Source organism: Plectropomus leopardus, chromosome 10 (genome assembly GCF_026936395.1).
Source record: "Plectropomus leopardus strain MGB_pleo_1.0 chromosome 10, ASM2693639v1, whole genome shotgun sequence".
In the NCBI taxonomy this organism is placed as follows: Eukaryota; Metazoa; Chordata; class Actinopteri; order Perciformes; family Serranidae; genus Plectropomus; species Plectropomus leopardus.
The window spans coordinates 10,731,671-10,757,675 of NC_142185.1; the positions used below are offsets into that span (position 1 = coordinate 10,731,671).

At 38.2% G+C, this 26,005-nt stretch overlaps 1 protein-coding gene across 3 annotated transcripts in view; it reads right to left on the reverse strand.

The window, feature by feature from the left end:
- pard3bb (par-3 family cell polarity regulator beta b) overlaps positions 1-26,005 on the reverse strand; it is a 258,510-nt gene that overhangs the window by 100,946 nt on the left and 131,559 nt on the right. For all 3 annotated transcript variants that reach the window (XM_088083032.1, XM_088083030.1, XM_042494371.2), the window contains exons 18-20: positions 18,920-19,135; positions 14,025-14,232; positions 313-423 (exon numbers count right to left, since the gene is read on the reverse strand). In XM_088083032.1, the coding sequence (XP_087939158.1) occupies positions 313-423; positions 14,025-14,232; positions 18,920-19,135 (535 nt within the window). The remainder of the gene's footprint in view (positions 1-312; positions 424-14,024; positions 14,233-18,919; positions 19,136-26,005) is intronic.

Below are 26,005 nucleotides of genomic sequence, written 5' to 3' on the forward strand. Positions count from 1 at the left end.
GGCAACGTCCCAGTGACCTTGAACTTTGAAATATGACCACCAAAATCTAATCAGTTCATCTTTAAGTTAGAGTGAACATTTGTGCCGAAATATGAACATTCGGAAGCACACTATGAAAACAGCTCAAGAATGACAATCATGGAGTAGAGAGGGATAGAAGAAATGATGAGATTGAAAAAAGGAAAACAAAAGATGGTTACAGAATTTTCCTCAATAAGAAGAGACAAGAAAAATAATGGGAATATACAGAGTATCTGTGTCTGTCAGGAAATTTTAAGCAAAAAAACAAACATCATCATCAAAGCTCCCCACCTTTCCCTCTCGTCTTTCATCCTCTCAAACTCATGATCACTCAGGATGTCTGACTTCTGTCGCTGCAGAGCTGCTTTTGCCTCCTTCTTCTCTTCTCTTTTCTTCCCAAATCTGGCGACAGAGAGGCAGTGACACAGAGAAATGGACATGAGACACAAAGAGAAAGAGAGTGGAGAAAAACATCATAATATCATAATTCTGTATAGGGAATTTCAACAGCCTTTAGCAAGATGTGGCACTGTGGACGCAGGAACAAACACCAGAACAAATCCATTCTTACAACAAAAACACATGGTTGAAATCATTCACATGGCATGAACACAGATACACACACTGTGAAGGCTCTCTCTGCTTCTTTTCAGCCTGTCACTCACACATATACAGCAAGAAACATGCACATATAAAGCTATGTCCCATTACAGCTTCTAAACACAAACATGCCACCACACCCACCACTTCTCACAGTCAGGTGACTTTTAAAACTGGTAGTGGTAGATACTGGTCGTTGTAAGCAGCTGCAATAGCTAACATAACCCTTCAGCCTGCACTTGCTAAACTTTTGGTTTTAACGCTACACTGAAGTCACAGTTAAATTCAAATGCTTATATCTTTCCTGCTTATTGACGTTCTTTCCCTTTTAAGATCAATAATTGTTACAATATGAATCACTTTTACCCCATATATAGATTTATAATCTACACATACTGGAGGTATAAAAGGCAAATAGAGATGTATTAAGAACAGGTAAATAATAGGTAGTAAGGCAAACAAATAAAGAGTGACTATACACAAGTCTATATGTGGAGGTTAGTGGTTGCAATGTAAAGAACACTGGAATAAATGGGCTATGGTTAGTTTAATAAATTAGGTAGAAGAGTCTATATGTAAAGCTATTGCTACTCTATAGAGCCTAATCTAAATTAAAAGATGGCATGAACACAATAGACTAAGAGGCCCGTCTTAAGTGGCCACATATCAATACTCAAACCACACCAGTCAATACAGTTTGTGTGTGGTCAGCATCAACAGAGCACTCAGCACTACTGGACACTGCACAAGTCATTATCTGGAGGAGACTTTACATCACACACATGCATGCAAAAATGGAAGTTGACTGCGACTGTGTACAGGGCATTGAGTTAAGCAGTAATTACCACGAGAAGATACATGGTGTAAAGAGAAAACAGTTTATAGTGAATTAGGGCTGGGTGATATGGCCTATTAATAATGTGATATTTTTAGGCTAAATCAGGATACACAATATATATTTTGAAAATTTTAAATCTTCCCCAAAATACTGTAGACTACTGAAATTATAAACTATAAAAAAAACTATAGTTACAATAATCTTAATAAAGTAGCTACTGTTATATAATAAAAACATAATAACAAAATGACATAATAATACCTTTTTAAAAAAGTGTTGTTATAATAAAGTTAGATCATTTTTTTTATAATAAAATGAATCAAAGTGGAACCACTGGTGCTTTTATTTGGAAGCCCCTGACTCATTTTGGGCCAAAAGCGTGGATGCTTTTCCTGTGAACTTGAAGCTTCCTGTTAACAGTTTTTGGCAGTTAGCAGAAAGTTAAACTGTTACTGTTAGGCCGTTAAATGTGAGGATTTATTCACTGTGAGCAGAACACAAACTAACAGCTCTCCATCTCATATATCAATAGTATTTGCGAGTTGCATTGGTTCTCCATGGACGCAAAATGCAAATACCTGCAGTATGGAGACCAAAAACACACACCTCTCTTGCTCAAACTATGATTAAACTTGCTTAAAGTTAAACTTTAACCACAGTGCTGTTAAGTGTAAGGATTAATTCACTGTCAGCTGGAAACAAACTAACTGTTCGCTGCGTTATACTGTATATTAATAATATTTGCAAGTTGCATTGGTGTCCCATGGTTACTAGATGTGTGGTCAATAAATGGTTGTGGTCTGTAACCCTGCAGGTACGAAAACACATGCCTCCCCTGCTTATACACTTTTACTCAGGAGATGGTGGTTTGGATGGATTGGTGTGTGTGTAAGTGTATGTGTGTGTGTGTGTGTGTGTGTGTGTGTGTGTGTGTGTGTGTGTGTGTAAGTGTATGTGTGTGTGTGCGTGTGTGTGTGTGTGTGCACGTGCGATATGCATTTACAGTAGAAATGAAAATCTTTCTGTCAATATTTAGAATTTGGAACATAGTACACAACAAGCAAACTTTGTGTTAATGCTTTTAGCAAATATTTAATCAAAACTAAAACATTCAACATGATATATATCATAAAACTCCTAGCAACATTTTTATTTTTATAAAGTCAAGTGAAAATTTTAAAGAAAAAATGAATAAATAAAATTAGCTTCCTGAGGTTTTACAAAGTAAAAGTTCATTTCATGCTGACACTTTTTAATGAATTAATTTCATCTGCGATCATTAAAATAAAATGCCAATACAGATAATCGGCAAAATGCCAAATACTGGCCCCAATAATTGACCAGGCCAATAATCTATCTACCCCTAATCAATATATGGCCCATCCCTGCAGTGAATAATAATCGAAATTGTATTACATTGTTCATTGTTTTCCTCCTTAATCCAAGCACAGAATTCAAATATTTGTTTATGCTGATTTATATTTATGTATCAGGAGCCATTCAGAGGCTAAATATATCATGAGCTCGTAAAGCCTCCTCTCATGTTGCCGCAGAAAAAAAAGACTCTCCTCTCATAGAAGCTCATTAAACTTTACACCCCACCAGCTGTATGGTGAGCAGGATATGGATAATTGAGCCAGTCAAAACTGCTAAATAGTTAATGTCTCCAACATGCAAACCGTGACCTTATAACACACTTTATGTTTTATTTATCTAGTGAATTTATTGATGTTATTTGGTCTACAGTTCTGTTACCCAGTGCTGCTGATGTTTATGAAGTATCACCATACCTCCTTGTGCATTATTAATACAACCATTGTCATTTTAAAGTGTGTGATTGATGTGTGAATGTTTTGAAGTTCAGCCGATGTATCTCTGTGCATTGCTGGGAAAAAAAAAAAAACAGTGTAGTGTGTGCTGAGGTAATGAGGTTCTTTGAAATGCTTAATATGGACTGGGAGGTAAAGCAGCCTATTCACCGCCCATAGAGAGGGGCTCGATGGAAATGAAGGGCCATAAATGTGTGTGCATTAACAGTATGAGTGTGTATTTGCCTCACAGGGGACAAGCCTCGCTCTAATTACCGCTACCTACAGAGTTACAGGCTTACCCTTTCCTTCAACTCTCTCTCTCTTTTTCTCACTTACCCCTCTTTCACCTCCCTCCCTTTTTACCTTTTCCTCTTTTTTTTTTTTTTTTTTACCTCAGCACTCTCCTCCCTTTTCTCTCATTAACCTCATTTCTGCTCTTTTCTATCCATAGCTTACCTCGCCTTCACCCCTTCATCTCACCGCCTCGTTTGGCATGTCGCCCCTTGGTATCAAACACTTCTCTCACTGCACTTAACCTCTAACACCTCCTCCTCTCCTGTCTTTATGCTGTCATGTCTGTTTCTTCTCTCGTCTCAGCTTTTAAATAGAAAATAAAAGTGATGAAAAAGGTTTGTATTACTTGTAAGAGATACAGAGTGAAAAAAACATCTGACTTTTAAAGCACTTTAATGAAACATCTAAAATCACTGGGGAGAAGAGCAACTCAAATAACCTTTGAACCCAGCCTTATGTATTCATCAGCCAAATCCTGAAGACACGATAATGTAGATTGACAGAGATAGAAAAGACACAAAAAAATTAGATTAATCCAACTATTAGCTTTTTTTCTCAGAAGATCAAATGCCCCATAACAATATACTTTACAACTATTTTTTTTAATCAGAATTTTGGACAAATGATGGAAAAGAAAAGTAAAAAGTGTACACAAAGATGCATAAGCTTCAAGTCCCACATTTACAAGATGACAAGACATCATTTTTTCCACTTAGAAACAGAACTTTACTCTAACTATTTGTGTATCAAAAAAATGCTGAAAAGCAGAATAATGCCCTTATGTAAAGCCATTTTACCTACTGAAAAGCACTTTTTACTGGTCTCCTGAGAAAAACCACTGAAAGAAATCAGGTAAGCAGAATTTGTCAATTATGCCCCAAAGCTATGGAACCCATAAGCTATCGATATCAGGGAAGCCAGCTCGCTCAATAGTTTGAAGCTAGGAATATATCTCTTCATCTCAGCCTTTAGCTAGGACTTTCCCAGTGCAGGCCTCAGTCTCTTTTAATAGACTTCACACTGCTGCTACTCTTGATGTCTGCCTGTCAACAGCCTCCTTTTCATGCTATTCCTTTAAAATTTCTTGTCTGACAAAAGTAATCACAAACTATTAGCTTAGTGTCACCACGCTGCACACTTAAAGAATTGGAGGTGTGCTGGAGTTGAAAATAATTTTCCTAGTCATGAATAACTATATCACATTATTCGTTTTTTTCAATGATAAATCACTAAAAAGGTGGAAAATGGAGAGGAATGTGTGGCATGGAGGAAATAACCTGGCTATAATCCTGAAAGTTAAACAGGCACATCATAGCCATGTGTGCATAGTCTGGACGCTCAGGGAACGTTTTAAAATTTACAATTTTAGAAGATCATCACTTGAGCATAATTTCACACACTGGATATCAGAGTAAGAACAGCTGATTAACAGCCAGTTAGGATGAATAAATTACATCTTGTTCTGTCATCAGTGGGAACAGAATGATGACTCATGAATATTCACGACCTAACACTCAAATCTGTATGGAAAGGGTATGGCCACCGATTTGAATGTGAGAAGGATTTAATTAGACATATATACGCAGGTTTCTAAAAGCCTCCATCTGTGAGGGAAGAGGTGAGATTAAAAAACAAACATTCAACCATTCAAGTCTAGTGTCTATTGGGGGGTGTGGGGGGTCTGTGGGAATTATAGTTTCCTTGTATTATTGATTTTGTTAGACTACTAAACAGGCGTAAGTAGACATTATAGTATGTACCGACATAAAATCTGTTGCACCAAATAAATCCATATAATTACTTACTGATTAGAAAACAAGGAAAATGTGGGAGGATGATTAAACTTTTCACACTCTGTTCCCAACAAGTCTCCTGAAAAATATTTCAAATATCAGCCTCACTTAACAGAGCAACCAGCAGCAGGTACACTGCAACACTCCATCAGAGTGTTAACACTGTCGTCACTCCAAATATTTCAAAAAGTCATCGGCAAAAACTGATGACGCAGATGGCGATCAAGACTGTATCGACTAGTTATCATGGTTAACATGGCTGATTGTGTTAGATTTCCTTCTACTCCGGCTTTGAACAGACAAGAGCGAGTAATTTTCAAGGACTTTCAAGTACTTTTTCAAGCACTCATTTTTATTTTCAAGTATGATGTTGTTTTCTCCACAATCATCTGTTGCAAGAAAATTGTGCAAATTCATAAATGGAGCAATCGTGCTGCCAATGCTTAAAATCTATTTATCTTTAAAATAACTGCTGCTTATTAAGTGGCGAATTACAGATCAAAACTTGCACTAATAGCTAACAGTGAACCGCTGTGAGGGTTTTGCAGGCTAGTGAAACATCCTGGTGCTGACTAATTACTCGTGTTAACCCATCAATTGATGCTAATAGGGCATTAGCAACCCTGGCAGTTCTTTGCTTCCTAGTTCAACACAATTATCTAATACATTGAATACATATAATAAAAATATGTATCATTCTGTTCTCCTTTCAATTACATTCAAGTACTTGATCAAGGACAAAGTTAAAAAAAAAAAGTCAGATTCTCAAGGTATTTAAGGACTTCAATTTCTGAGTGCCAAATTCAAGTACTTCAAGCAACTCAAGCACATTGTATGAACCCCGTCTAATTCTTCACCTCTTCTTATGTTCTTGACACTTTTCTCTCCTGGTCATAGACACACGTTTACTGGCAACAGACCAAAAAGGAAGGCAGAAGAATGATGGGTTGAAGGGTAAGAAAGGGGAATCCTAATTGCTAGGAAAATAACAAAACACACACACACACATACATTAACATGCAAACAGACGTGCCACTTGAAACAGTGAGCAGTGAGCAGAGGGCTGTTCCACACTTGTGCTTCTGAATAGTCCATGAGGTGAAAACCCACTGACAAACGAGGAGAAAACGACTGCAAACATCTGTGACTCTCACTTCACCTATTCTTTCCATTCTTCTGCTCTTCTCTCACTCCCTCCCCCTGCCACTCTGTGAACACGCCTCTCGTTACTATCATTGGCGAATGGATCCCTGAGGGAGCAGATGACTGGCAAGTGTGCTTTGATAACACACACACACACACACAGACAGTGACTGTAAGGATGCACACACTCAAAAGTGCACACACACACATACTTGCAAACACACACAGATGATTGGCAGGCATGACATCAGTCCGTGACACTCCAATGACTTTCTGTCATGATTTTTGATCGGCAGCTGCTAGGTCCTTCCCCCCTTTCAAGCGTCTGCTCTCTAATTATGAAACAATGACAGGCAATGCCTGGTAAAAAGACGGGATTTACCTGCATAAAGAGCTTCAGACAGCTCGAATTTAATGTTGACTTCACTCAGGCCTGACCGTATTGCTTGGAGGCTAGGCCTGAAATGCTTGCTAGTCAAAAACGCTATAAAATACCATTAAATAGTTATCTGAAAATGGTATCAGAGATGTCTTCTAAACTGTATTACATACCGAGAGCTTTTTTTTTTTTTAATTATGTATTTAGTTATCCTTGATTTTTTTGTAATTATTCCTTGATTTTATTGATCTACATGTCTTGATATTGCTACACTGCTAAATAGTGTTGAATACTGTTTCTGTGTTGCCTTACTTTAATGATCATCTTGTTCTTAGAATAAGGAGAAGGGAGGAAAACAGATATCCTGGCTCACTGGTTCCCAACCTGGGGGTCCCGTCCCCCATAACGGGTCCCCAAAGCTTTTTGGGGGGGTCATGATGCCCTCTTAATTTGAGCGGGTAAAAGAAAACTTTTTCAAAAAATACAATAGCACTATATCTATAGGCTAATGGCCAAATGTCAGGGTTAATTTTCTTTTTTTTTTTTTTTTAAGAAAAACATTTTTTAATTGTGCATAATTGTTAAGAATAAAAATAAATGCAGGGAATCACACAAATTTTTCCGAAAAATATATCAGGAAAACTCATCTCTTTTTACCTTTATTTTCACAGGAAATAATCTGCCTAAAATTTATTCAAAAATAAACATGCATGTTCCTTCGTCAGTTTACTTAATGATAGAAAAGGGGTCCCATAAGGAAAAAGGTTGGGGACATTGGCCAGTACAAACACCCCTGTGGTGAAGATGGGCTGATAGTCCCAATGATGGGGCACTTAAAGTCTAACAGGGGTGCTGCATTATGAGAACAGAGAGGGGGAGAGGAGGAATATGGAAAATAGTGGCAAATTCAGGAGAGAGTATAATTATAGGCATCAATGAGAGCTAAAGAAAGAGAGTGGAAAATTATGGTGCTCTAATTGTAACCTTAAGTTTCTGTGTTTTTTTTTTTTCTCTCATTCATGTGTTTTCATATGGTGGCTGTATTCTCCAAGTATGTTTCTTTTTGAGTTTTAAGGTTTGGTCGGGTAAAAATACCCAAAATTACTCTTTCTTGCAAAAGTAGATCATTCAGCCGTCAGTGAGCAAACAAAGATGCTCACAGACACCAATAAAAAAAAAAACAAAACACACATTTGCACACAGAAACTGAATACTGCTAGACGGAGGTGAGTAGAGCAGTACACGATTACAACCAACTAGGCAACCATGCATATATTATCATAGATTCTCATAAATTCACACAAATTTAAATCTTAAAATGAACAGCATGCACACGTACTTTACAACACACATCAGCAATCACATAAACATGATGCAACTGTGGTGCCTGTCCCTCTAGACCTTGTACATTGCCAGTCTCACCTCATAGATTACCATATTTTCATTTGGACAGACTCTCTTTCACAACCAGTACACGCACGCGCACACACAGATGACAGAAAACCATACTCTCAACCCATGTTAATTATGTCTGTAGAGTCTTAAGTTATGGTTGTAGATACTGAATGTGTGCAATTTGAATATTCAGAGAGTTTATTTAGACTCTACAGACATAATTAACATGTGAATATTAACTTAAACGCTGTGAGAAAAAGAAAATGCATCACAGATATAAGAGATCAGGGAGGAACAAACGGTCACACAACTGCACGCAATTTAGAGACAACATGCGCACACACACACACACTGAGGTCTGGGGAAGATTCAGTGCCACCATGTGCCAACTATATGACAGCCATCTGACTGCGTGACCAATCACATTTTATCACCGCATGATTATTCATGACGGTAGGATAGTTACCATCATGCGCTTACACACATGCACACGCACACAGACACATACACACACAAGCATGCACGCACACACCCATGCATGCACGCATGCACGCACCCACGCGCAGACACACACACACGCACACAGATGATTGGCACAGCTGATTGGCAGGTGGCAGCAGTTCAGATGACAGAGTGACGGAGCCAGCTGTCCACTTTAAAGGGCATTTTAAACAATCGCTCACAGTCTGACTTTAATGTCTGGGTTAACAATGTGAATGACACATTACAGTAATTAAATTCAACTCTTCTGCACTTCCACATCGTCTCTTCATTAATGTGAATAACTTGATTGTAAGCTGGCCATTTTGGCAATTACCATTTTATTAGAAAACTGGTATTACAGCTTTGCGGTTTTATGCTTCCACAAACAAGTCAAGTTGTAGTTAAAGTTTACGTCCATGTCTGTCTAGAGTCATATGTAGCCATTACAGTTGACAATGCATTAAATGTTGCTGCAAAGAAGTTATTTATTTTAAAACGGGGGTCCTTCACACACATCTTACATCCTGCAGCATGGATGAAACTGCTATACAATCAGCAGTTTCAAGGTGGGCATCCAAGACTGGTGATACCAATTCAGCTTCCAACCAAAAGTCTCCCCTTCTGTTCTGACGTTGAGTAATGGCCAGAAAAAGAAAAAGGTTTGCAGTATATTATGATGTCACAGTGAAAGATGCCCCTTAAAATGTATATATATATATGTATATTTACATAATGTATATGTAAATATAAAATGTAGTTACTTTATCATATTATCCTATTAAACATTTGTGTCAAATTCTGTTATAATTAGCATATGAATTCTTAAGTTATGGCCAAAAAAAGTTTTATAAGGTCACAGTGACCTTGACCTTTGACCCCTGAATCCAAATCAGTTCATCCTTGAATCCAAGTGGGCCTATCAGCCACATGCAAAGAAATCCACCCAAGGCCTTCTTGACACATTGCATTTTTGAGAATGATAAGGACGCAACATCATAGTGACCATGACCTTTGACGAAGAAAATTCTAATCAGTTCATTGTGAAGTCCAAGTGGACATTTGAGCCAAAGCTGAATAAATTCCCTAAAGGTGTTCTCAAGATATGGCTTTTCTTGAGTATGGAATGGACACTAGTATGTATGTATATTAACAAGTATGTACGGACAACCAGCAAACATATACATCGCCGGCAGCAAAGACAGTTCTACAGTACAATGAGAGAAATTTACTATTAGATTGTCACAACATTTCTAGTAATGTGTGTCTTTGCAGCTGATGCAGATTAAGAGATTTAGTGTGTCAAACGTGCTAACCGACCAGTGACACAAATAAACATTTAATACTGCAGAACCTGACTCTGTGAAGTAAGGTTGAGTATTCTATGTCACCTCTCCTCCAGACCATTAGGCCAATCAAAGCTGGCCCTAGATGAATATGACAAATCAGCAGTGCGGCCTAGATTGAACTGTACTGAATAGCACCAATTTGCCTTCTCAGTCTACCTCCATTACATGCAATCAAATGAAGATAGGAAGCTGGCACTGGATGGAGCAGACTGAGAGCAAAAATTGTAATGATGCAAAGATTACAGGGGGTTGGGGGTGTGAGGAGAGAAGCAGAGAGGTTACAGAAATATGGCTAAAAAGAGAGGGAGGAGAGAGAGGGTGAGCTTATCACTGACCTCTAATCAAGGACCTCTTATGGTGAAGAGAGATGCGGTGGGGAGGAAATGTCTAAAATATCCTTGGGTGTATTATAAGCTTTCTTTAGGCACTTAAGGCAAGACATGATGGGAGAATTAGTGGTAAGATGAAAGGATGGATGGAAGATCGGTGCACAAAGGGAAAGCTTGGATAGATTAAACTGGAGATATTCTTGGGTGAAATGTGTAGGCTGGGCATAATAACACGTGGTCGATATGCAGACGAGAGATGCATAAATGTAGAAAGAAGGGATTGGGTGTAATGATTCCTAACTCTGAAGCACTTAAAACATTGCTACGACGGTTAGACAGAGTGATGGAGTGAAGGAGTAGGGTATCTTTAGGTCTGTCATGTATTGCCTTGGAGCTGTAACAGAAGAAGAGCAATAGATGTTTACGGGAAAGAGGGAATGATGGAGATGAATGTATAAGCATATATCACATCGTGCCTCAAATGATCCATTGGTTATAAATATAGCTTGCCCATGCTAACATCATGTCATGAGGAAATTTAGATTTATCAGTGACTAAACATATGGCTTCAGCTTCTGCGTCTCTGTCCTCCACAGCTCTTTCTCTCCTGCCTTGCAGGTAGCGACAGCTTGCATACATTTGAGATAAATTTGATTTTCTGTTGTGTTACAATCTATCTTTCCATTTCTCATTCATTTACTTTCATAGGTTCCTATTTAATGAACAATATGAAGAGGCAGCATCATAGTTTTATACATAATACACCATTTTTCTCCAGGAGAGTTGAACTGCGGTCGAAGCAAAAGTTTTAAAATTGTAATACGTCAATGCGCTTTGAATGGTTTACATTGAATTAGAGGGTCACTTCATCCAATTCATGAAAACAAATACTTTCCCACTTACCACCAGTTGTGTTGCCATGCAAATGGAGTTGTTTATTTGCGCAATAAAATGTAAGTGAATTGGATGTCATTTGTGATGCACAAAACACTGCGAAAATGTAATTGGAAAAAAGTCTCTTCAGAGAAAAATGTTATCAAGAATAATCAAGCAGATCTTGCTATGAATGGATTTCACTATTTTTGACACTAGTGCAAAACAGTTTTCAATGTGTTTTTTTTTTCAACAAATACAAAAATATTGATTGATTGATTGATTGAGTTTATGATAAATTATAATCAGCAATGTGGATCTAATGACTAAGTGTGTAAACTGTTTGGTAAGTTTGCTTTTAAACCAGGAAAAGACTACGCTTACCGTATTACAATTTCCAAAACGCAAGACGATAGACGATAATGTTTGATTTGCCAAATGCATTCTTCCATGGTGCAAGGTTCCTCTGTCCTTTGAGGCTTGAAGAATTTACACTATATTTTAAATAAATAGACTGTAAAGACCATGTAATGAAACTGCCACAGACTCAAAATTTTGTATTTTGAGGCTTACACTTGAGGTGGAACTGACAAAAATGGATGCGGGTTGATAACAAAGTAAGTGGGTTTGAAATTAAACTAAAACTATTAATAAAATAAGTGGGTAAAGAAGCAAGGAACATTCTGTACATCACACCCCACAAACCTCTATCTATTCACCCTCCCATCCACTAAAACTTGTTTTTGTTCATAAAATTAATTTGACATAATTACGAACACGCCTAAGGACAAAGAGCACACCCAACTGTATGAGGAACAGAACATTTTAACATGATAAAATGATTTCTGCTCACCATAACACACTTCCTTACTAATGACTAAACACCATATGTGTGATGAAAAGAAAGCGCACTGAATTGAGAGTGAGGAAAACAAGGTGGAAAAGAGGTGAAGAAAAAGGTGGAGACCTTCAAAGAAAATAGCACTGAACCTTTTTAATCGAGTAAAATTAACCCATATTAGTCTAATTGCCTAATGTTTCACTTTAAATAGCACGCAATTCTGAGACATAATCACTGTGATGAAATCGGACTTTGAAATCTGGAAGTGTTTTTCTGTGCTTTGGTTCACACAGAGTGCTTTTGTAAGTGTGTTTTGAAAGGCTGCGATTGTATTTTCTAGATCAAATTGTATGCAAGTGTTTTCCTTAAGATCTGTATCTATGTAATGGTCATGTGAAATCCCATTTCAGATACAACGGCAGCGAGAAAACCTGATTTTGGGCAGCAATTAAGGTAGAAAGTACAAATTGTTCATTGAAACACTTTGGCCTCATTCATGCTGTGCGACTACTTGCGCCCCATTCACAGTGGAAGATATAGTGTTAAAGTTAATCACATGAAATAGTGAAAACTTTCGGCACCTCTTAAGGAAATTGGGGCACCGCTCTTAGAGTGGTCTTTGTGTGCCTGTGAGCATGTGATAGTGTTTCATGAGGGGGAAATGAGATCTCAGTTTTCATGTTCTAGGGTTATTTTGTCTGTTATAGTGTAAATGCAGAGGGTGCACAGAGAATGTTCGAACTGATGTGTTCAGTATACATATTTATGTATAATGGACTCCATTAATAAGATTTTTGACATTAAATAAAAACAAGATTTTAGTCACATACACACAAGTTATTAGAGTGATACAAACTGTGACCTCATGTTAACAGGGCAGTGGATTAACTTGTCTTAAAATACATTACTGTAGTCACCATGCCTACGCTATCAACTGAATTAAGGACAGGCTATATTAAAAACTACATGCTACACACACATATTCCACCTGGCACAGTTTCAAAGTGGATACCCGAGATTACTGCCGCTAAGTCAGTAACTGATCAAATGTCTCTCACTCTGTTCATGAGTTATGATGTTGAATAATTGCCAGAAAGTGTTTTTAAAGAACATTATGATGTCACAGTAAAGTTGAACTTTAAGCATTTGTATATAAAATGTCATCTATTCATCATTTAATCCTGTTAGACATTCGTGTCACTTTTTTGTTATAATATGAGTATGAATTATTGAGTTATGAGTTAAGTTTTGTGACGTCACAGTGACCTTGATCTTTGCCCAAAAATAATCAATTCATTCTCGAGTCCAAGTGGACATTTGAGCCAAATTTGAGGACACTGCCAGAGAGCCTTCTTGAAATATTATGTTCACAAGAATGGGAAGGACAGACCCTAGGAACGGAAAAACGAACAACCCAAAAACATAATGCCTCAGGTGATGGCTCTCGCCTGCGCAGAGGCATAAAAAAAAGAATAAGAAATATGTTGAGCTTATACAAATGCTATTTGTGTGTGCCTGGATATGATACTCAGACTAAAAATGTGAAAAAAATGTGTAGAAAAAAGTGTGACTACTGATTCCATACAGTGCCGTACACAAGTATTGCTGTTTATCACTGGAATGGATGCTTTCCAACTTAGAAAACTACCTGCAATCACACACTAACACTGAAAGCTGAAAATGGTTAAAGACATCACATGCTGGATAGAAGTGATTTTACCAGACAGGACAGCCATTCTCCATATATAGACACATATACACACAAACACACAAAAGGGCATATGCCCATGAATACATACTTATTATAAACAGTTTGAAAATAATCATCTCATGTCCTGCTATCATCACGCTCACTCTCACACACACACAGTCACTTACCTCAGGAGGACAAAGCCTTTTTTCTTGCTCTTCTTCTCCGTCTCCTTCTCCTTCTCCTTCCCTTTCCCCTTGTTCTCTTCTTTCTTCTTTGTTTTCGGTTTCTTTTTCTTGTCTTTTTTGCCTTTCTCCTCTATCCGATCCCCCACTCCCTGACGGGATGAAGTACTTGCAGGGGTGTCCCGGCCTGAACTCGGCTCCGAACCATCATCTAGAGAGAATAGAAGTAGAAAAGGAGAAAGATGGGGATTAGAGGGAGTTGGGAGAAGAACAATGTTTTAAAGAGTTGCAAAATAAGTCGTAAAAGAAAAATAACTACACCTCTATCATTTTTAGATTTAAATCAAACAAACTACATTTTTATACAAAGAAACTCCAAATTTAAAATAAACTGCGGATTAAGATTCTGAGATCCATTAAGTTGAAGTAGTAGCCTCTTTGTAAACTTCCAGTACCAAAAAGATAAAGTACTAAACCTAGTAATTTCTCATCAAAATCCTAGTTAAAACCTGTTACTCTTTTTAAAACCAATCAATTCCAGATTTATTGATTTCCAACTTGCTTTTCTTCTGTCCAAATCGAATATCTCTTTTGCCAGTTTGAGGCAAATAAGGACACTGGATAATTTATCATCATTTTGTATTTACATAATGCTGAGTCATCAGCATTGTCAAGAGCCAATGATGTGTCCTAATTTCCAAGTTAAAATGAAGAAGCCAGTTCTTTAAAGAGCAGATTACAGTGGCACAGAACAATGGAGTTTAGGCATGTTTGACACAGTGATTCAATAGAGCAGTAAAATCGAGAATCATTTGTAAAATCAGTGAAGACCACTTCAGGTCATCACACAGACACAAGCACGCATACAAACAAAAAGAACCAATTACACAACAATGCACATACCCAAAAATGACCCCCCACCCCTAACACACACACACACACACACACACACATTAAAACTTTCTCTACTCAACATCCAACTTCTCCATGGCAGATTTATTAACTTTACAGTGAATTAATTAAGTCCTAGAATCAAGGAAGCAAAAATGTTCAAAGCGTAAACTGTGATGGCTCATTACCTCTTCGACAGACTGGAGGCCTGGCCTTGAATTACAATGATCAGACACACACACACACACACACACACACACACACACACACACAAACACACACACATACAGGCCACTTGTCAGATTTTATAAGATAACCAAACCAAATTAGTTACTTCAATTGAGATCTAACTTTGTGTGGATATTCACTTCAGACTTAATTACAAAGGCTGTCAAGCAACAGAGTGGAATTGTAATTTTGTGTGTGTGTGTCTGTGTTAAGATGCACATCTTCATCCTTGTGCCAGACTGAAAATGACCACAGCACAAAACCCTATATATATATATTGGGAAAAAAATCTATCTATCTATATATCTATCTACATATATATATGTGTGTGTGTATATATATATATATATATATATATTTATAGAGAGAGAGAGAGAGATAGATACATGTATAGTGTACAGTATACAGTGTATGTATATGTGCAGTATATATGTATGGCTGCCAGCGTTAATACGTTTCTCATGATCTGATTAAGGTCCATACTTAACCTGAGAAATCCAGTGGTACCACCCATGTCATGCCAGCTTCTCAGTAAGCGGGCTGAATAATGCTCAAAAGTTAGGCTAATGTTTGGCAATGGAAAAACAGCATGGTCATTTCACAGAAAGAGAAAATATCTACGAGAAAATGGGTTCCCTGAGTCTCCCCTTTACAGACATGCCCACTTTGTGCTAGTCCCATGCAGTTTTTTGCTGTCATTTGATTACTAATCAAGACAATCTGTCAAGAATTCTTTATTACAAAGATCAAGCCTCAATGACATAAACTTTTATTTTCTCTCTTAAATTTGCTCTTAACAGCTGAACTTCAAAGTCAGGAAAACCCCACATTTTTCAAAATGAGCGCAGACCACTGTTTACTTCTGACTCACGTAAAATTTGGTGAATCAGTACTGGTTGGGTTTAAACTGGACATGGGGTTGCAGCAACTAGTCAGTGGTAATTTCCTCTGATGTGTAATAAAAACTAAACATCAGAAGAATTGCGGCCAACAATGATGCTGTTGCATATTTTCCCATATGCCATCACATTAAGCCAGTCACTGGGATATTTCATCTTCACTCTCTTGGAATACTTTAAAATGTACTTTGCCAGTCATCCAGGTCAGGTGTGTTTAATTTACTATTTCATGGCACAAACTCACCTCAAACCAGCATAATATGGATTTGTTCAGTTTACAACTGATTCCTAACACTTGTAGGGATGGTGTGTGAATAAACATAATGTGAAGAGACATAAGACATACAAAACATAGAAAAGACAAATGAAACATAATGTAACACATGTGTGAAGGTAGCACAGCGTATGAAAAAAGACAGAAAGAGAATGACAGAAACAACTATTAACACTATAATCCTCCCCAGCTGACATGAGACATCGAATGACTCAAAGCCTCTGTTGAATAGTCCTCTTGACAACTAAATTCACTGGAAACTGTGAAGCGCTGCAGTATTAGCTGGATTCAGCTCCGGATCCCACACAATACATCAGCTACACATGAACCCTGAATAAATATTCACTCTGCTGTCACAATGTTAGCGATGTTTGTTTGCTGTTCTGATCACCATAACTAAAACTGCTAAACCAAAAACTGACGGATAGTAACTGATAAGAATGTACATTTAACATTGAAGTGAAAATACAATGAAAGCCAAAGCAAAGGGGCACAAATGCACAGCAAAGACAAACACATGTAGTAAACAGGAAGAGATCTTCAAGAGACTTCAGAGAACTGTTCTCTGTCAATTAACGACAGCTCTCAAAGTGTTGAGCATTCAGAAAGACGGTGACAGATGTGACCACTGCGTGTGTGTGCTGTTGACATGCCCTATTAGTCCTATCCTGTGTGAATGTAGTGATCTGAAACAGGCCGACTCATTACTCTAGTGGTGACTGATAAGAGCTCGCTGCTAATAACACAGCTGGGAATTGAACCGCCCCTCCCGGTAAAACAAACCAAAGTAGCTACCATTGAGCTCCTGGATAAATATTTAAAGCTAAAAGCCCGGATCTGAACTGAATCACGTATAGTAAAGCAATGCTGCTGCTTAGTTACATACGTGTCTACACTTTGGTGTTCCTCTGGCAATGCCCCAGTCTTGCTTTGCTGGCAAATCTCCTACACTGATCAGAATTTACAACAACGGACCTGAACTGTGTTGAGCTCACTTTTCAAAATAATAGAGGAGGTTGTTATTTGGAAACAGACTGAAAATATAAGGAAGCCATAAGTATTTATCAGTCGACATGCTGAGGTGCTGAGGGTAAATGTAAACCATTTGATATGAGTTGCACATTGCACTGGGTATCAAAATCAAAACAGAAACTGTAGTCACTGATAGAAGTTTTTGTATTTTAACTGGAGATTGTGCTGCCAAAAGTACAACAAATTTGAAAGTTTAAGTAAGTTGCAGTGTTGGATCATCTTTGTCTCTATGTTCACTACATTATTTTTTTGAGGTTTTTATATCCTTCTGTAGCTTTCCAGTAGTTTTACTAATGAATTTAAATTAGAAAGTTCTCATTTTCGTCCAAGTACTGTAAAACTTAAATAGTGCAGGCTTTTATTTGCTTCAGTCACTGAACTCAACAGGCTTATATTTGTGAAAGGCGTCTATAGGATGGGCTTTTAATTCCCTTCTCACAAAACTGCTGCGAAGCAAAGATGTGTATATAAACCTCTGTTTTGCATCTTTCTTGTTTACTATGCCAGTATTACTGTCTTATTTGGTGCTCATGGTTTCAGCAAAATGAACTGACGGATTGATTTGTAGAGAATCTTACCAAGCTGACCATGTGTGCGGCATGTCCATATTGGCAAAAGTTTAAACATTTTTTATTTGTATGCATGGTCTAAACAGCTAACTAAGCTCCAGCGGGTGGACAACAACCTAGTTTTATGCATCCAAAGGGCCTCTATAAAAATTACCTGCATGATGACCTGTCCTCTTATTGAGACAGGCCTTTATTTGTCAAATTGTGTAGCCACAACAGGCAAGTGAAAGGGACTGGGCATCTAATTGGGACTAGGCTTATATTTGAAGATTCAAGGTATGTATGTTTTAGCGTCAATATGCCATTTTCCAAAACCCGTTGAAAAACTTCTGCCCATCTGACATGGCGTAGATTTCTGCATGATGACATTGCTACATATGTTACTTGAGTTTTGAAAGTCACACAATAACACAGACAAACTAAAAGTTTGTGATGGTGAGTAGTATAGCAACCACCATGTGCTGTGAGGCAAAATTATTGTTTAAGTCAGTGGAGTCGGTTAGCTTTGGAGAGGTTGTGTGACAGATTGGGAGACTTTTTGTACCAAACTGGGAGCATGCTGACAGCCATCGAACTTATAGGTACTGCACTGACTATGGATCTATAAATGTGTCTTTACCTAGTTAGGTAATGGTGTGAAAACAATAAAATAGCTCCATATTCCACTTGCAAGCTCAGATCTTCCAAGCTAACACTTGGCAAACTTTCCAGGCTTACTTTCCAGGCTTACACTGAGAGTATGTAGGGATGGGCATCATCACTGTAACACTGATTACGGCTGATGGCTGAGCGTCAGTTTTGAAAAACACGGAAAAGAGCAGAGATGGAACCGCCATTTAAGACAGCATTCACTAAGTTCTAGCAACATACTTTTTATCGTTGCTCTCTGGCTGTTTCTTCTACATTAATAGAATTTAAAGATTGAGTTACTGCACAAGAAAAACAAAGCAAAACACACCCACAATGTTGCACTCAACTTGACAGACGGACACCCTTATACCTTACCATCATCATCTTCAGGTGGTCCATCATAGGATTTATCAATAGCTGCACGGAAGCTCTCGTTGCAGCCTCTTCCTCTGACCATATTTGGGCGAGGTCGGTGGAAGGGGAGGAGTTCATTTTTCCTGTTAACCTCTGACATGACTGTCTGGAGACTCTCCAGGGAACTGGACTTCTTCAAGCCAAGGGTAGGGCCGAGTTCCACAGGACTCGATGGAGCTGGGGGGACAAAGAGAGAATAAAGGTAAAATTTCTGTTTCTCTACGCTTGTTTTGAAACTGTAGTTGAGACCATCACAACATCAAATTATTAAAACTAACTCATGCAACCAGAGCTGACATTTAGTATCAATATTTTTTATTTTTCTTTAATAAACAAGTTGGAGAGTAGTTTCACTATAATTCAACGAAAATGCCTATGAATGTTTCACTCCTACAATCAAAAACTAACAACCTGAAAAGCATCTATACTGTAGGAGGCGTCCAATTTTGTCCAGGTCTGAAAAAATAGGTTTTCCCTGCCATGCTTTGCTGATTGGTTTAAAAAGCCTGTGAAGACGCTGGCTAAGAGCCAGAAAGACCGCGACATGGCTGAACTCTGGGGAGCAGAGCGAAGGAGAAAAACAGTAATGCAGTTAACTATGCTGTTGTTGAGTTTGTGATGGATGCGAGGTCTGTTTCACCGTTACTGGTTCTCCATCCATCATCACAAGTATACCGTGAGAGATATTACTGAGGGAGGGAGGGATCCAGCAGAAAGGATGATGAAGAGGAGAACGATGGATGAAAAGACAGAGCAATGTTGGAGGCATTCAAGGGAGAGCAAGGTAAAGATCAGACATGTTATGAAGATAAGCTGCGAGGCTTTACTGTTTTACAGTACATAAAGTCCACAAGTGTTGTAAAAAAAACATGTTATGCTTTAAGCAGACTTTGTAGCAATTAATGCCATCCTTCTGCAGAAAGCCAGCTAAAGCTAATGACATGCTGAGCGCTGAAGTTGGATCAAGTTCAGCCTAAAGCCCGCTGTGATGTGCCCGCCTCTTGTGTGGATTGCTGATTGTAAAACAAAAGAGGGAGAGAAGGTAATGTGTGCTTCCAATTTGGCTCGTTGCTGTTCGCCACCTAAAACGAGGAGACACTGATGGTGGGCAAGATGGGGAGAAAAGGGGACAGAGGGAGCAATGACGGGCAGAGAGCAAATTAAGTTTCCTCAGGGGAATACCACGATGGCAGAGAGGGAGACAGAGAAAAATGGGCAAGAGGGGAGGCAGGCTGGGCTTGCTGCCAGCTCAAAATACTGGTAATCCTTACACACTGCTACACACACATACACACACACACACACACACACACATTTTGGATTCCTTGCTGGCTCTGACTTGTCGATATGATGCCACTGTGATTCATGATAGCTAAACCTGCATCACTTTAGCTAATGATTCCCCATACACACAACTCCTGTGTGTGTGTGTGTGTGTGTGTGTGTGTGTGTGTGTGTGTGTTTTCTTGAGGCAGAGGAGATGAGAGGGCTAATGTGACTTCCACATCTATTTAAACAACCATTAACAAAACACACACACAAACACACACAAAGAGTAATAACGCATAGAATGTATGCACATGCATAATGTAAGACGGCTGCCGGGAGAGGAGATGGACAAGGGGCCGTAACATGTGAATCTCCCATCCATAAACACAGTCCACATGATATTCAAATGCATACTGAAGTAGAAATCATCATGCAAGTGCTCTGTGATTGATGTGTATTGAAAACTACCCTGAGTCTGATTCCACAGTTTTTTGGTTTTTTTTGACAGAGCTGAACCGATTTGCATTTCTCATATGTAGCACAAAGTGTAAATCATATTGATTTGTTACAACCAAGCGGCGACCTTCGGGGCTAAAAAATGAAGCCAACTTGGAAGTGTCAAACACTGCAGTTCTCCGAACAGCCACTTGAAGGTGGCTCCAACTGACACTGAAAAAATAAAAAAGAATAAAAATTATATCCACAGTAAAAAAAGAAAGAATTCAAACTTTTTTTTTCTATTTTGGTATGTTTTGAATTTTGCTGTGTTATTCAGATGGAATTTTTTTTTTTTTTTTAAGTTTCACCGCCAGTGTTTCCTTTTTCAATGCCAAATTTTACCTATGATGCCAAAACTTATTGTTGTTGTGCTAGAATAGCAAATATGTTTACAGACTGCGACAGACATTGTTTTGGTTGCCACCTGTCACTCCTTTATTGCTCCACCCTCTCATCACTTTTTGCTCAAAAAAATCCAAAATGGTGAAAACCAAAATGCCAAACTCAAGGCTTCAAAGAGACCACAAACCAACGTCTGAAGTCACAGTGGCTCTATCACATATTCAGGGTCACAACATGCCATAGCCTTCTCACTATGCATGTATGAATAAAGTCTTGAGTAATTCAACACAAAAGCCAGGATGTCATTTCCAAACTTTGGTCACTTTGCAGTCGTAAAGAGAGGAAACATTTTTAGATTTACTGGAATATTTCCTGGACCTCTAGTTGTAAAACCCAAAACAAATAATGGATACTTTTTTATGCCACAAGATTTAGAAAATAATAAAAAACAAAAAACCCACAAAGAACAAGGTTTCTATGTGCCCTCAGTGAAATACTCACTTTTGTCCATGAACTGAAACTTGCCTCCCACAATATGTCAAAAGTGATGGTAATATCAACTTCAAGCCTACTATCTACAGCAGTAAAGCCTCCAAAGTTTTGCAAATATGTATTTTTCTTTGTAACTAGCTACTCGGGTCTCTTCTTCTAACCATCTTGATTAAAAGTCAAGGTCAACAGACTCTGCTCAGCATTCTCATATATGTGACAGGGTATGATAGGGTGTCAGTTGCTAAATTGTGGCATATAATACATCTACATGGAAGCATCTGCATTTGCTTTGACCACTGATAAATGAATGAATAACTTCCAGAAGTTTAACAGGGATGTGGGAAACAGCCTGAAGCAATATGTAGCAGAAACTTTATTAGACTGGCCAAAGAGCACACTAGGGTTTTCTTTAACAAATATTGAAAAAAACAATTTTTAAAGACATACCTCATGCAAAAGTAAAATTGTCCATTCTAGGGTTGAGAGTGGCGTGTATTCTTAAGAATAGATAATCCGCAGTCTGATAACTCTGAAGACTGTGGATTACAGCTGCCAGAACCAAGGCCACCAAGAGCATGAAAAAGCTCAACGCACATTGTTCATGACTTTTGATGTATTATTCCTTTAATTCACACTTTAATCACAAAACTCTTTCAGCCAACATGCAGTTGCCGACAACATTCTCAAAACACAGGCGCCCTCGGAGTTAAACCCGCCTCTGACGTTTTTCAGTTTTTCATTCACAGTGAATTCATAATCCACCATACTTAGGCTCAAAAGACATGCCTAGATTTGTACACATCAGTGTTCAGTCATGCATTTCTTTCCGTAGATTAATACATTCCATGTGAAAAAAAAATTGTGTGTGATGTTCCTCATTTGAATTCAGCGTTAGGAGAAGGGGTCAAGGTTCGTTTCACGCTGGGGAACGACAAAGTTGGAGGGCAATTGCGGTCAGTTTAAGAAGTCTAACACAGAAGAGCGCACAGTATGTATGCACAGTGTGACCTCTGATTCCAAACGTGTCTGTTTGCATAGGGCTGGGTAGCAGCATGAGATAAATAGTATTATAAATAGTTTAGTGGTGTTGGGCTGGGTTATCAAGGAATGAGCAGCACACAAACATACATACACACACACACACAAACATACAAACATACACACATACACACAAACATACATACACACACACACACACACACACACACACACACACACACAGTGATGAGCATGCATCCACATACTCTATCGCACACAAACACACACTTACTCTCACACACACTTGGTATTTGCTGTGAGTAGCAGGATTTGTGTCATAAATGTAATTACTGCTGTCCAACTGTAAGATGATAGAATTAAGCTGCTTTTAAAGAGAGAGAGAGAGAGAGAGAGAGAGAGAGAGAGAGAGAGAGAGAGGGGGAGAGAGAGGATGACAAGCAAGACAAGAGTAACAAAGTGGTTTGAGGGAGAGGATAGAAGAGTGGGGGGTTGGCAGAGACAAACAGACACCGTGAGAGGATGCTATAGAAAAAGAAACAAAGAGACTGATCCTGGGAATGAAAGAGAGAGGATGGGAGTGACAACCAGCGAGAGAGAGAGAGAGAGAGTCGGAGAGAAGAAAGTATTAAAAAATAAAAAATAAAAACAAAACACAAAGAGAGAGAGAGAAACGCCAAGCTATCCCAAGGCTATTTTGTTGGCAGGAAGGCAACGGGCTACTTTGAAAGTCAAAATTACACAAAGGAGCGGCTTGGCAGCAGGCTGCGGCAACAAAGCCAGCAGATTCAACAACAGCACCAACTTCTAGTCCACCAAATCACACTTCAGAAGCTCTCATAAGGAGATGCAACTAAACTGCCGCCTTCTATTTCGACATCATAACCACCCAGACCCTGTTTCAGGGAGAGATTCAGCTTCTCTCAGCACCCCATACGTGGAAGTTCCCTCGAGCTCCAATGCAGAGTTTGCTAAAAATGCTACATCACAGCCGAAACACTTCAATATACAACCCAGTCTCTACAGCAGGATATAGTGTGTGAAGAAAACAGTGTGCAACCATTATTTCATGCTATTAGTGAATTTTTCATGTGGAGCTGTGCAATATATTGATATTTTATCGATATTGTGACTCTTTTCTCCACATTGCTCTGCTCTAGTTTAACAGGACATAAACTGAATTCTGCAAATACACCCTCATGTGTTTTGTATTTTTATGCTCATGTTGCTCATGCTCATACATTTCTATAGTATTTCACAAGCTCTCACATCTTCTGCTGCTGGGTTTTTAAAAACACACAATTACACACACATGAAAATAGACACCACAGCTTTTGTTAACAATGCTCCAAAATGCTTAAATACCATTCCAAAAACTATAACGCCTAGGCCAAGCTGCATGTGTGAGCAGTGTGTACGTCAACCTCACCGAACTGCTGCCGCTTGATCACTTAGGGTGTTCACACTGACAGCGTGGTTGCCACACCTCTGCTGCAGAGCTGCCTGCTGCTGAAACGACTGTATATTCACAATTAAAAGCACATATTCTAACTCATTTAGAAAGTTGTGCATGCTACGGACTTTTCAACAACATGGCCCTACAAACATTTTACATTAAAAAGCCCTGTATAAACCACTGAGGGAATCCTGTTAACAGAACCCATTATGAAGGGCTTTTATTTTGAAACAGAAATGGGAAACTTTGAGAAAAATGGTTATATTTGTAATTGAAACATTGAAACTGTAGTAAAGGAGGGGGGTATAATGTATACCCCCCTTTAATATATAATATATTTATCAAAAGACTATTTTCACAAAAATTGGTGACACTATGTTTCTCTAGATGAGCTGGACCTGAGCAGCGCTGCTCACACCGGCGCTATGGCTGCTCTATACTGTTATATGGGTGGGTGAATGAAAAAATAAAAGAGTTCTGTGAAGCACACAGACATAGAGTGTGGCCTGGGCGCAAGAGATATGGGCTAAATGACCATTTTTAAATAACAGCTGAAAACCTAATTATTTAGTCTGGCTTTAATGAACGTCTTTTTTCTTTTCAAGATGCTATATGTTATAGCATATATTGTCCGAGTTTCTTTTGCACTGTATGTTGAGCCATGTCAGACAATAGCATTTTCAGAATCTGAATTAATATTTTATGTTAATTCTCTTATTTTACTAGTCTTACTGGTCTCTGTACTTTTTTACCTTCACTATTATATTTTGTTTATCATGGAGTGTATTTTAAAAGTCTAATCATGTTCTTTTTTTTTTTTTTTTGCATTTTTATTGTGGAGTACTTTCAGTTTCATCCCTTGTCTGAAAAGTGCTCTGTAAATAAAGTTTATTCATACTGTTATTATTATGAGATGTACTCTGTGTGCACTGGTGAGAGTATATGTAAGTGTGTATCTGCTGTAAGATAAAGCTGTTGAGGAAGAATCATTCCCCTGAGCAACAGTTCCTTGTATATTACATGTGCATTATGTGGTTCAATCTCGCAGCAGATGAAATGAGGTTTTGCTATCCCACAGGGCTCCATAATAATAATTGAACGGGCATCATAAACCGTAAAGACATGTGACATCATTCTCACCCTCATGTCAGTATTTACTGGTTCCCGCTGAGTTTATTGCAGCATTGAACAGCAATAGCTTCAAAAGATATACTTAGACATTATAGTGCAAAAATATGTTTGGCAGCCAGAAACCACCCCATAATAACAAGGTACCCAGCATGACTCCCAACAGTGCTCAATGTGTCCTTTTCATGTCTTTAAACAATATTCTCAGTTCTGCACTGATATTTTCATGTTTTGTGGAGAAGTCAAATTTACCCGCGTGCTACAGTTCTATTGCTACCATCCACAACTTTTGACAATTAAAACGCAAAAATAACCATTCAAGGAAAATCTGGCAGCCATTCCCATTATATTTTGGGAGACCTTTTGCACCTTAAATTTAAAAAAAAACAACAATATTTCTTAAGTTTTATTTTATTTTGATTAATTCATTAATTAATTATTTTTTTCTTTCTTTCTTTCTTTTGTTTTTATTTTCATTTATCCTCTAACTGGGCTATGTTTTCCATCCTGTATATGCAGGTCTAGGGGTGTGTATTGCACTGTTTTATATATTGTTCTATGTATTGGTAAGTTTTTGTTTATTTAAAGCCCAACAGAAATATTTCATTGTTATTAAAAATAACCATTCCAGTGTTTAAAGAACTAAACGGACTTGGTAGACATGAGGCTGTGGTGTCCTGTAGTTTGAGATAGAAACTAGAATAACCTAGAAAAAGTATCTATTTTCTACACAAGCGAGCGCACACACTTCCCCACGATCACACAAAACTCTTCTAAAATAAATCCATCATAGGGAAGGTAATTGATTAGTCCAGGACAGAAACAAATGGCCTCCCCCTCTCTCTGTCTCAAGCATCATACAAAAT